Source organism: Anoplopoma fimbria, chromosome 10 (assembly GCF_027596085.1).
Source record: "Anoplopoma fimbria isolate UVic2021 breed Golden Eagle Sablefish chromosome 10, Afim_UVic_2022, whole genome shotgun sequence".
In the NCBI taxonomy this organism is placed as follows: Eukaryota; Metazoa; Chordata; class Actinopteri; order Perciformes; family Anoplopomatidae; genus Anoplopoma; species Anoplopoma fimbria.
The window spans coordinates 20,283,351-20,296,180 of record NC_072458.1 but is presented as its reverse complement, the minus strand read 5'-3'; the positions used below and the strand labels follow the sequence as shown (position 1 = coordinate 20,296,180).

The 12,830-nt window shown below is 40.2% G+C and overlaps 1 protein-coding gene across 1 annotated transcript in view; it reads right to left on the bottom strand.

Moving 5' to 3' along the window:
* Positions 1-7,186: 7,186 nt before the first annotated feature.
* lpcat1 (lysophosphatidylcholine acyltransferase 1) overlaps positions 7,187-12,830 on the bottom strand; it is a 20,186-nt gene continuing 14,542 nt past the window's right edge. Inside the window, exons 7-14 of the mRNA XM_054606064.1 lie at positions 12,563-12,597; positions 12,134-12,188; positions 11,453-11,535; positions 11,210-11,335; positions 10,699-10,852; positions 9,120-9,218; positions 8,902-9,043; positions 7,187-8,399 (exon numbers count right to left, since the gene is read on the bottom strand). Coding sequence (XP_054462039.1) covers positions 8,272-8,399; positions 8,902-9,043; positions 9,120-9,218; positions 10,699-10,852; positions 11,210-11,335; positions 11,453-11,535; positions 12,134-12,188; positions 12,563-12,597 — 822 coding nt within the window. The 3' untranslated portion in view covers positions 7,187-8,271. The remainder of the gene's footprint in view (positions 8,400-8,901; positions 9,044-9,119; positions 9,219-10,698; positions 10,853-11,209; positions 11,336-11,452; positions 11,536-12,133; positions 12,189-12,562; positions 12,598-12,830) is intronic.

Genomic DNA, 12,830 nt, shown 5'->3' with positions numbered 1-12,830 from the left:
GTCAATTTAAAGTCAACTGACAGGAGAAGCCCAAACGTGGCACTCACCTAATCAAAAGTTTGCATTGTGTAAAAGTTATTTTTCCCTCTCCTTTGTCTGAAACCCATCAGGAGATTTGGCACAGTCAAACACCTCTGCGTATTTGCAGTCACCATTGGTTTGTTGAGCATTAAAAATGTTAATTGGAATTTTTAAAAAGGAAAGAAAGTATCGCATTACCGTCCCACCTCCTCCAGTCACAGGCTGTCAAAATGCAATATTCCAAATTAGATTGTATTTGGATAATCTTTTGAACTGTAATAGGTTTCCAGCCAGCAGGCATATTACTATTGGCACATCATTATTAAACAAAAGTGACACCGAACCATCACTTTGCAGGCGGTGCCAGATAAACGTTCGACACCGTGCAAATAATATTAGTTCTGCTTCCAGAGTCACTGGCTTATCTCTGGGATGCTATATTGGGTTCATATCCCTGTCGGCTGGCGAGGGCCTTCTGACGGAAGTGTCTAAATTTATGAGTAGCCCATATGTGTGAGGTGCATGTATGAATGGGCTGCTGTGTGTGTGTGTGTGTGTGTGTGTGTGTGTGTGTGTGTGTGTGTATGCTATGTAACGTGTGTGTCGCATATTAACGCTTTTATATGTAGATGCTGTGTTTGAATATGTACGTGTGTGTGTTGGTGGGTGGGTGGGTAGATGAGTGTGTGGCTGCTTCTGGGTGTGTGTGTGTGTGTGTGTGTGTGTGTGTGTGTGTGTGTGTGTGTGTGTGTGTGTGTGTGTGTGTGTGTGAAATGGATGCATTCATATGTAAATAGGCAGTGTATGCGCGCCTGTATATGCAGACGCGACCCATATCATGGCATAATGAGATCCGCCACTGTTGGTTACCCTCAGACAGTGGTAATTACGGCTGCAGTGAAAAGGACTGATGCTGAAGGCAGGATGGACACTCACACACTAACATATTCAGCCACACACAGGCCTCAGTCAGCCTCACTGACAGCCTGCTGCAGGCAAAATGACGGCCTGTCCATTTGGCAGCGGGATGGGAATAGGATTCCGCTAACTGGATCTGATAAATTAGTACTGTATCCGCTTTCTAATCAGCATTACAAAACCTTCATACCTGTTAGGATATTCAACACCAGAAAGATAGCAGATACATTCAGAGTTATGTCAATCCAATCATAAAAAAAATTGATAAAGAAGCTTAATATAAGACAGCATGATGCAAAGCCAATAAAAACAAGAAATATGAAAATAAAAGAAGACCTTTTCTTCCTTCAGCCATATTATATCACTCACTCATGTTGATACTGCCTCCAGGAATGCCAAATTGAACATCACATCTTCTAACAGCTAGTAAAGCGGTCTATAGGTTGTGTTAAATGGACCAAAAAGATTGTCTTTTACTCAGAGAGAGCCTGGTTTGTAAAAAAAAACAATGTGTGATGGTAATATCCCTTTAAGACCAAAACCAACAATGAATTGATTCTCCCAACAAGAAGCCTTATATATGTTATTTCCCTATGGCATAGAGATGAAAAAAAAAAACAACAACATTGTCTTAAAACACGTCCTTGAGCGACACATGTTCCGTCATTACCGTAAACATCAGCACTATTGTTTATTTTGAGCAAATCTCACAGACATGTCGTCTGACATTGCCAGACAAAATTGCAAATAGCAAATTAGTCTGGAACCTCTCAGTTCATTCTCTATTTTAAAGGTTGGGTGATCAACGGCGTAGAAAAAAATTGCCTCCGAGCGCAATTGGATAAACCTACAACCAATTATAGCAACAAAACATGAAATGTAGAGCTGATTATCCAGCGTCCCAGCACGGTCTCAACCCAACTCGTCACATGGTGATGCTTGGTGGCCCTTCGCTTCACTTTCTAACTTACTGTTTAGACAAAATCACACTCCAAGTGGTGAATTCAAACAAAAGCATTTGCTTGTGTTAAGGCAACAAATCCACTAATTTAGGTTTAGGAAAAACTTCACGGTTGGGCTTAAAATAAGAACATAAACTAAGTAAAATTAAAACAACGTAACATGAACATGGATTATGCATTTTTTGGACACAAACACCGGTCTTGAACACCAGACTCCTGGTGCGTCTCTTAAACGCTAAAGGTTGCGTTGCTATTAGACGCCAAGTTGCATCACAAACCGTTAGTATTCTGACACCTTGGGAATGACGGGTTGAGCAACCAGGTGAAGTACTAGCCAATCAGAGCACATTGGGGCGGGACTTAGCACAAGGTGGGTGGGAAAAAATGTTGCCTGTGCATCAGTAAAATGTGATTTAATATAAACAGGCCGATAGTGTCTAGACGGGGGGGTTGTATTGTGGGTTGTATTTATTCAATCACACAATACAACAGTGGTCGTTGCAGAGACACCAGGCGGTGCACCCTTGTAGTTGTTAACGCAGTTTAAGTGCACCAGGTCTTACATTTCGATTAAGATATGCTAAATTTTAAAAATATCTATGTGAAATGGGATGGGATGGACAACTAAAGGAAATGTCATGGTTTGTGTCGTTTGTTTCTTAGTACTGTATAGAAATGAATGGAAGCCAAAGGCTGCCTTGGAGGTAAGAATTGTTCACTCTAAAATCTCGATCACTAGAGCATGGTTTGAAAAATAGTCGGCAGTAATGCAAAAAGATTAATGATTTGAAGGTTATGGTTGAAAAGATGAAAAAAAAAAAAAAAAAAAAGGAAAATGCTCCTCAAGCAACCACAGTCAAAGTGATTGTATCCCGGCCTGTAGTGTTGCATTCGTAACATTCATCATGACTGTAATTGTCCTTGTCCTAGTGTTTCTCATGTATGGAGAGACGGGGCTGCTCTCTGACGCTGCTGACAGGCGGTTCTACCTGATAGGCTCTACATCCTGTTTGCTCACTGACAATCGCATCAGCCAAGTTCTGATTTATTTTCTTGGTACCCGCCTTGAACCTTTAAGCCACAATTTTCGCTCTCTCTACATCTCTCCATCTCTTAGTACAAGTGTTGCCTCCAAATGGCTAATGGATTGCACACGGCACTGTGTGTCTTTTTATGGTGAGGGTTTTCTTGATCAAGTGCATGTTTCAATGCCACGTATATGCGACATAGTGGAAACACATAAAAGGATGAATTATATTTATATGACAATATTCTATGGAGTTCAACCCATTGACCATCAATATGCAGCACTCAGAGAGCGAGTGCATGGATGTTTCCATTTTCAACAGCTTTTTACTTCTATACGTCTTGGATGTAATGTGAAAGGGTTTACAGCTTCTTCTTTTTCTAACCACTTATTGAGCATGTGTTTTGTGCTAGCTTAGTGTGTTATGAAAAACATCTCTCTAATTATTGTAGCTGTAATGTGAAAGGGATGAAAAAAACTCTTTAAAAGTAGTCTGTTCATTTTTCTTGGTTGGACAGTATCAAAAGAAATAAAAGATGTTTGGATAGACTATAACTCGGAGGAGGCTTGTTCAAAAGTGAGCAGGTTGGACCACGAAAACATGGAAAGTGACTCAGAAGATTTTCATACAAGCATGTTTCCCTCCCTTCAACACCTACATCACTCTTTTTTTTTGGAGCAGGTAGTGCACGAAACCCTCATGAGGGTAAAATGAAGCGTAGTCTGTAGCGTGAGGCCAAAACAAAAATACAATAAGAGTGTGAAACCTCCACAGACGGCCCACAGATGTCGTGCTGCTCTTTACACCCAACCAGATCAAAGTGAGTTGAACAAACCAGCCAATCGCATACATAAGCTGGCTATTTTTATGAAATGGAAAATATATCATTGACAAGAAGAAGAGGATTGATTCTTGCTTTCCTGAGTAGAGTCAGTAGGCTGCACTTCTTCTGGGTGAAAGGCGGTTTGTAACTCTAGAAATGGAAATGTCAGTTTATTAATTAGACATTAGTGTTCCCCAAAGGATGAACTGTAAAAAACGTTAATGATACGTTTCAGCTGATGCCTTCTGGTGTCAGTCTTCCCTTTAATTTGCCAAATAAATTGGTTTAGTTTGGTGGGATGTGATTTGTGTCTGTGTTTGATTAGCAAATGTCAACACACTGGACTAAGATGGTAGACGTAGTAAACATCAGCATGTTAGCATTTAACTATAAGCAGCACTGTGCATAAGCTCACCAATACTCCTCCATGTCCATTTACTGTATTAGTGTTATCACTTTTTTTAAACGTCTTTTTAAAAGATAACTTTAGAGACAAAAACACATTTTTTGTTGCGATCAACAACACAGATGTGTGTTCAAAAAAGACCAGGTGTTATTTTGTACACATATGGAACAACTTTGGTATAATTTGATTCAGTCGAAAATACACATTGTTACTTTGGACCTTGTATGTTGGGACGAAAGTTTCACAGAGAAGGGTCAAAAGTAACAACCTGAAATTATTGAAGATGTCTGACAAAGTCCTTTTTAATCTTAATTAAAAGAAATATATATACTGTGTATATATAACTTTAGGCTGCACGGTGGTGTAGTGGTTAGCACTGTCGCCTCACAGCAAGAGGGGCCGGGGTTCAATTCCCGGGCCGGACAACCTTCTGTGTGGAGTTTGCATGTTCTCCCCGTGTCAGCGTGGGTTCTCTCCGGGTTCTCCGGCTTCCTCCCACAGTCCAAAGACATGCAGCTTAGGTGCATTGAAGACTCTAAATTGCCCGTAGGTGTGGATGTGAGTGTGAATGGTTGTCTGTCTCTATATGTCAGCCCTGTGATGAACCCTGCCTTCTCCCATTGACAGCTGAGATCGGCTCCAGCACCCCTGCGACCCTTAACTGGATAAGCAGGTTACGGAAGATGGATGGATATATAACTTTAGACTTCATCAAATGTTTTACAACAACAGTATGAATAATATCTGTTAAAAAAATGTAACAGTAAAACAGTGATTCAGATTCAGACAACTTCAATGATAATAATATTAGATCAATTATCATAATAATAACAAAAAGTTGAATTTGCTCTTTTGCCAACATTACGTCGTTGCTGTAGAGGGTCTAAAGAAACGTTACTTTTGACCCCGACAGTGACAAACCTGACTGAAAAACTCTGACATGGCAAACTTCAGGATGTGTTTGAGTACAGCTTTTGAAACTGAGGGTGGTTGTTTATTTTAAAATGATAAAAAAAAGGAGAATAAATAAAGGGATTTTATAAACAGGGAAACGGGCTGTAAACTAGTGCTGCCAAAGTAAAAGCTGAATTTCCTCTGTGATAATTTAATGTTCTATATTTGTCCGTGCACTCAGTGGGCTGATGAGCATGATGATACCACAACAAGCTGAGTGGCAGTTTGCCCAGATGTGTCATCAATCACTCCTCCCAAAATACATGTCACACTAGCAGTGAATCAGGTCACAGCTAAAAACCCACAGAAATGCAGTTTAATTGAAAAGCTTAACAGGAATTGAAAAAAAGAAAGCTTTCAAAACATAGCTTCAAATACTGGGTCAATTAAAGGAGAGATTATCCTGATTTAAGACAAGGATAACAGTTATTTTTCAAGGTCCCTCCAATCAGTGGTTCCATTCACAACCTTTTTCATCTGATCTAACGTTACTCCAATCAGGGGAACTTTTCCATTTATTCATTACTTTTAACAAACCATTTGCATTCTAGCTAACTAAGTAAACTGTTTATCAGTCAAATTTAGCTCACTATAAAATGGTTTGAATCTGTTATTTTCACTAACTATTTCTACTACTTGTCCGTCACTTTTAGGTAACTATTTTAACCGTTTAATTCTTTATTTTTAGCTTACTTATTCAACTGTTTATCTGTTACTTTTGGCTAACTATTTCAACTGTGGGCCTATATCCATTTATTTCTATTTGAACAATTTATTCATCAACAATATCCACTATTTCTAGCTAACTTTAATTAATTACTCTGCTTACTTTATTTTTCTAGATCCCATTTTTTTTCAAAGTAACTGAGCTACTCAACAATCTTTCCACAGACCTCCTGGGGTACAGGTCGGCCTTCCCTTTGGGAACAACTACAGAGGTCGCATTTGAGAAAACCTTTGCTTTCCCTTCATCCTACATAAACACCTGATTCAAAAATATATACCTGCCAGTGCCGTCCTCCACAACCTGGCTCAGAGAAAAGCAAACGGGCTATAATTTCCAGGCAGGCCATCAAGAGGCTCATCCACTTGGCCTGTACAACAAAAAACAAATAAGGTAACGGTTTCATGTCTCTTGATCTTTGACCCTGCAAAGCACAGTAATCGCGAGGGATCTCAAGTGGATGTAACGTGATGTTTCCTCAACTACAGTCGCTGGGATTAGATCCAGGTTTGTGTTTACTGTAGGGGGGGGGGATCTTTGCTTGGCCGGGATGACGGCTGGAGATGGATCCCCTAAATACTGTGAACAGATTCCAGCCCTGCTATGTGGCTGCAGGCTGTGGCTGCCGTCTTTTATGGCAGATTCCTTTGAGGCAGGAGTATCTGAGAGACTGCAGAGAGGCGCTGCTCAATGAGCAATTTATATGTTCTCAACAAAGCTTCTTCTTTAGACCCCGAAGGCAGGTCTTAATTGTTAGACGTGATATCTCCACTCCCCCTCTGCCTCTCCTCTTTCTTTGACTGTTTTTCTTCTCCCTCCTCCCACCCACCCTCCCTCCAGCTATTAGGAATTGGATTTGGAGCAGAACGATCCATTTAGTCTCTCTCCTCCATCGCTTTCTCTCCCTCTCTCTCCCTCTCCCTGCCTGCTTCCACACCTCCTCTGTAGGTTTTCTCTCATCAAAGCCGAGGCTTAATCTGTCTATTTTTACCTGAAGGAATGAAAGGAAGGGATGAGGTAATGCTTTTCCTGTCCATCAGGTGGGCAGTGGTGCATGGGCCCTCTGGTGGGGATAGTTTAGGGAGATAGCGCCACCATGTGGACTCAGAAAAGATGAAACCATTATGACGGCAACAGCAAGGACAGGGACAGTCTGGAGAAATGTACTGGATGAAGACCTAAAGTGATCAAAGAGAAACACAAAGAAAATAAATATACAGCCGAGTAAGTAAATAAAGCGATAAATTAATAAATTATAAAATAACGAAGAGGGCTTTATGGAATTTGAGAACAACTGACTTGATTTATTTCAGCAATACAAGTCAATAAGTCAAACCACCTGGATGTGAATAAGTGAAAGCAGAGCTCCCCCTAGTGGATAAAGACAGACAGTGACAACACTTTCTTTTTCTTTCTTTCTTTCTTTTTTATTAAAATAAAGGCAAGGAGCTTTGATTTCTGCATTTAAGTCTCTAATCGAGAAATTACACTTTACAGTTGCAAGGTACAAAATGTGTCACTCCAGAGTAAACCAGCTGAGATCAATATGTCAAAACAGCCTAGAAATGCCCAGTCTCAGGAAAATGAAGAAGCAGTTTGTGTAATATCCATCTGTTAGAGATTTAAAGGAAAGATTTGTTGCTCTTATCAATCATCTTAAATGTTTTTTCATAGAAAACCTGTACCTTTTTTTAAAATATTTCCCTTGAAGGTGGAGAAAAAAAAAAACACATAACTCATCACCATTACCAAATAAAATTATAAAATAAAATACAGTGTTGGAAGATTTGATTCCTATTCAAAACATAATGAGTCACTTCCTGGTCCTTGTCAAATGTCAACCCCCTTATTTTAAGAAGGCGTTGTAAATCTATGGCAGTGACACAGCTGCTTGACATAAGGAATTATTTATTTATTTATTTATTTCATAGTTAGGAGTGGTAGTTATCATACAATGATCCTCTTTTACCTGAAGTTAGGTTTCTATGTTTCTACACTATGTGAAGAGCAGCAGGATATATAGGGCAATGTGCTAGCGTCCATTAGCCTGAGATCAACAAAAGTGTTTTTTTAATCCACGGATTTCTTAAATATCTGTTCGCATAGATAAGAAAATAAATGTAAAAATAAATAATACATCTGCAGAGAAAAAAGCAAAAACAAAAATTGTTTCTTTATATCACAAGAGTGATGAAAAAAAATTGCAAAGGAAGGCGATTCATAAGTTCAGAAGAGAACAGAGAGAAGTGTTTCCATCATCTGTGCCGTCCTGATCCATCCTCGCCGACTCCGTACAACTTCTGTTACTCCGTCACTTCCTTTCTCTTCCGGCGCTTGAAGGCACAGAAGGTGGTAGAGAAAGCCGCAGTGTTTCCGAGTCGCTGCTACATCAGGTAGAGAAGGTCAATAGAGTGGTTTGCGTGGCGGTCCGTTCCTCAGTCGTCTTTGCTGTGGCCGTTGCAGCTCTTGGGTTTGCTGATGCAGCTGTTGCGCGGATGGTTTTCAAAATCGAGGTTATCCTGGACGAAGAGTGGGTGCTGCTCTATGAAATGATGAAGTTCATCTGGAAAAGGGTTAGAAAATGGTGCTAAATGTTATTAGGCAGTGAATGTTAGGTCTTAATATTAATAAACGTGTCTGATATTTTTTTAAATATGTATACAGGGGAGTGGAATAAATCTTTTATTGAACTTTAAGGAGCAAAATTACCCATTTTAACATCAATATGCTATTAGTTACTTCTTTAAAAGCATTGGCACAGTTACAATCAGGATTCCAGATGGGGAAATCTGATGTTTTTGGTTTTATTAAAATAAGAAATTGCTTTATAGTACAAAGAAGGAGTGTACAGAGAAGCTTTGGCAGTTTCTAGAAGCAGATGGCGGATGTAAAGGAAATCAACAACAGACGGTACTTGTACTCTTCAGTAAAGCCAAGAAGGAATGAAATGCGATGGTGACAGCGCAGAGGAAGGTGCTGTCACTCATCTCCATAATGGTCTCATATGTACAAGGGTATCATCATTCATTTTGTGCGGAGGTTGAATGACAAACACTGAGTCTTACCATATGTGATCTTGGCTGCGTGAGGTCCGTCAAGCGATGAAAAGAGACCTGAAAGCTCCACCTTTTTCACTCCCAACATGATCTCAAAGATAGCGGCGAGGTCCTCTTTTATGACGTACCCGTTCTCCTCGTTCTCATACATCTGCACAGCAACATATATACTTAGTGGAATGACTTAAAACCGAGATCAAACCAGATGTAATGGTAAATGTTCTCACCTTAAAGGCCAGTTTGAGGGTCTCCATTGACTTTAATGGTTGATAAACGGTAGACAGAGCAACAACGTATTGTCTGACGTCTATCTGTCCGTCTTCATGCTGTGAACAAAAAACTTTAAGTGAGTAGGAGTAGCAAAGGAATAACAAATATGATTTTGTATGAAATATGCTGCAAATGTGTTATTATCTGTAGATTAAAATCATGTAAACTCAACTGGATGAAGAACTTTTTGCATTTCAAAACACATTTTCACACAAAAATGGAAGTTATCAAAGCCCCATACACGCATATATAAATGTATTGGCATTTAGCAGACTTCATATTCTCCACAAGGGGGAGCTGATCAGTCATTGACAAACCAGTTCAACCAGTTCAACCTACAGTATGTCGCCTATGAGATAGGAAAGTGATAGCAATAGTTCAATCCTTTGGGTGTTTTGAATCAGTGACCCTGTGCTATTCTCATAAAAAAAAAAAGAGGTGGATCAGACATCATCTTAAACCATGTCCTGTGTATATAACCACACAAAAGATGTAAAAACAGAAGGTAGAAAGGCCAAACAACAACTGGAAATGTATAAATTAATGTTCAGACACTTTAAATGATAAATGTGGAGATTACCGCTTCAGGATGCAAATGCAGCAAACCTTGCAGATCTCACTGGGATTTTGAAAACCTTGAATAACTACCAAGCTGTTATGAATATTGTTTTACTGCTATATTCTCTTCATATTATAACCATGGCATTTAAAACGATTTTTTCATTTTTTTTTTTCATTATGTGTTTTGTTAATTGACTTTTCTTCTTTTTTTAAAATTTGATCTGAACTTTGAATTTGTCGCAAAGGTATGTTTAACCTTTTCCCCTGTCTATGTGTCTAAGTGGCTAACAGGGACATTTGGTCCAGTATGGAGGGATAACGCTGCAACCGGGGCAATTGTGCAGCATCAATGTAACGTTGCATTTACTAAAAATGCTTTTGCCATTCACAGGCCCCGAGATTGTTATTTTGAAGTGACAGAAAACATTATGGAAAGGAGAAAAATAAAACGTCTTCCTTACCTTTCCCTCTGATCTGATCGGTTTGTTATTAGGCCCAACTATTGGGTCAATTTGCAGGAGCTATAAATACGGGAGGCCATCGAATTCAAAAACCTCATTCACATTGTTGAAATCATCTAAAGATTTAGTCATTGAGATTCTTTCAGATGAATCTAAGCATCGCTTTCTGTACTCTGACAACAACGGCACTCCCGTTTCGAACGTTATCTTCTAGCAACAATTCACCTCGCTAGATTTCAGAACGAGACTTCTCCCTGAGCGAGACTCTTTCCATAATGTCAGACACTCACGATAACAATCAGAGCCCGTCAGTCGCAAAAATAAGCACTTTTTAGTGGATGTAAATGATGATGCCATCTTGCCACGACATGATTACATTGTGGCCTGTGAACGGCTGCCGTCTGCAGCGTTCTAGTTTGATACTGGACAGAAGTTGTTGTCCTTGTTATTCAGTTAGAAACAAAAACATGGGGTAATAAGGTCCAGAGAAAACTGAAAATCTGTCTGTGTTTACTTGGTCGAAGAGGCTGTGGACTTGTGTGAGTGTGTCTGTAACTGGCAGGTTGAGGAACTGGGCAAAGTCCTCTAAACTCAGCCGGTCTCCCTGCAGCTTCCTGGCTCTCCTGGCCTGCTCCTCCAGACCTTCATCTGTCCTCCCTGCTCTCAGCCTGTTGATACACAGGGAACCAGAGAACATACAAATAAATCACCTCATGCAACAATGTGTTAGATAGTCAGGCTGTTAACCACATGTGTGACATATGGAAAAACTGGATATTGAATCTAATTGCAGGGAATTAAAACTGTGGCAGTTTTTCTGTAGTAGTTACGTTTGCCATTTGTTCCTATTTACTTAGATTCAAATGACAAAACGTGAATAAACATGAATAAATGTAACATGAATGCAAAAATGAAAATATGTATTCAGTCTTTGCAGAACATGTGTGATATAGAATGCCAAAGTCTTGGATGACAGCCACCTTCCACCCAGTCCGACCAGTCAATCCAGTCTCATTTTCACTCACCCCAAGCGGCACACAAGCTGGTGGAACTCGAGCAGGCTGCTGTAGTCGTGTATGCGCAGCGGGCCCCGTGATAGGCTGATCTCACGGTCATCGAAGGACAGGTCTGTGAGTGGAACATCCAGCGCCCTATCAGGGCGGAGGAAAAAGCGGTTTATGAGGACATTCACACGTGTCTGTGTGTTATGAAAACCCAAAAACCAGCATGTGCGGACGATCAGAGACATTTTAAGCAATCACACTTACTTGGCCATGAGCTTTCTGACATTGTTGGCAAACAAGGCAGGGTTCTCCTTCTCCTCATTTGATGGAGTGTAAATAGGCAGGTACTAAGGAAAGAGAGAATGTCAACTTAATGTAGTTACATTACATGACAGTCATTTAGCAGACGCTTTTATCCAAAGCGACTTACAATCAGTAGTATATTACATATCATTCACCCATTCACACACTGATGACAGGCTACCATGCAAGGTGCCACCATCAGACTCTAACTAACATTCATGCAACATCCAGTCCACACCGATGGCAAGCCTTCAGGAGCAACTTGGGGTTAAGTGTCTTGCCCAAGGACACATCGACTGCCGAAGCCGGGTATCGAACCACCGACCCTCTGATTGGAGAACTACCTTGCTCTCCACTACGCCACAGCCGCCCCCCTAGTTGTCCTGCTATGAAACTGTGTTCTGATCCGCTATAGAACATAACAAATATCCTGGGAGAGGTTGCATGTTGTACAGATTGTAAAGCTCTCTGAGGCAAATTTGTGATTTTGGGCTAAACAAAATAAATTCAATTTAATTTAAATGAGGAATTACACATATCACATTCATTAGATATTTTAAGCTAATATTTCTTGCAGTTTGGTAAGAAAATTGAAGATAACAAATTGTAAATAAAGTTTTACTGGCTTTCTAAACAACTCACCTCTATCTCCAATGGATTATGAGGTTGGCACAGAGTGAGCCAGAGGATCTTGAACCTGTAAGAGAGAAGAGTTTGCTTTGTCTAAACATGCCGAGATAGAATCAGGAAGAGAAACATAATATGATGGATGGAGACAAGCACGGAGATAATGGAGGTCTCCCTGCAGCAGTCCTCCCTGTTCATTCTTAATGGAAAACAGGTCACTGGTGTTTTAACTACATACTTAGCTGAGGTTAGGAGAAGCTGTGTGTGTGTGTGTGTGTGTGTGTGTGTGTGTGTGTGTGTGTGTGTGTGTGTGTGTGTGTGTGTGTGTGTGTGTGTGTGTGTGTGTGTGTGTGTGTGTGTGTGTGTGTGTGTGTGTGTGTGTGGTGTATGTAAGAAGTGGTGTATGTAAGAGTGAAGGTGTGTGAGACAAAGACAAACACTTACGCTCCGGGACCTCGCCACGTCCAGGAAATAGTATCCTGTGTAGAGGAAGGAGAAAGAGGAAATGGCTCAAACACAAACAGGAGGTCAATTTACAACTATTTGTCAAGATTCCTCGAAGTGCTGATTATTTCTTCATAAGTATGGGGTTGTGAGGATGGCTGAAGACCGACACACTTGATACATCATACTCATTACTGATATTACATTTCTTAACACTCTCATACTGATTTGTACAAGGGCTGTCCTCACACAAAGACATTTCTAATTC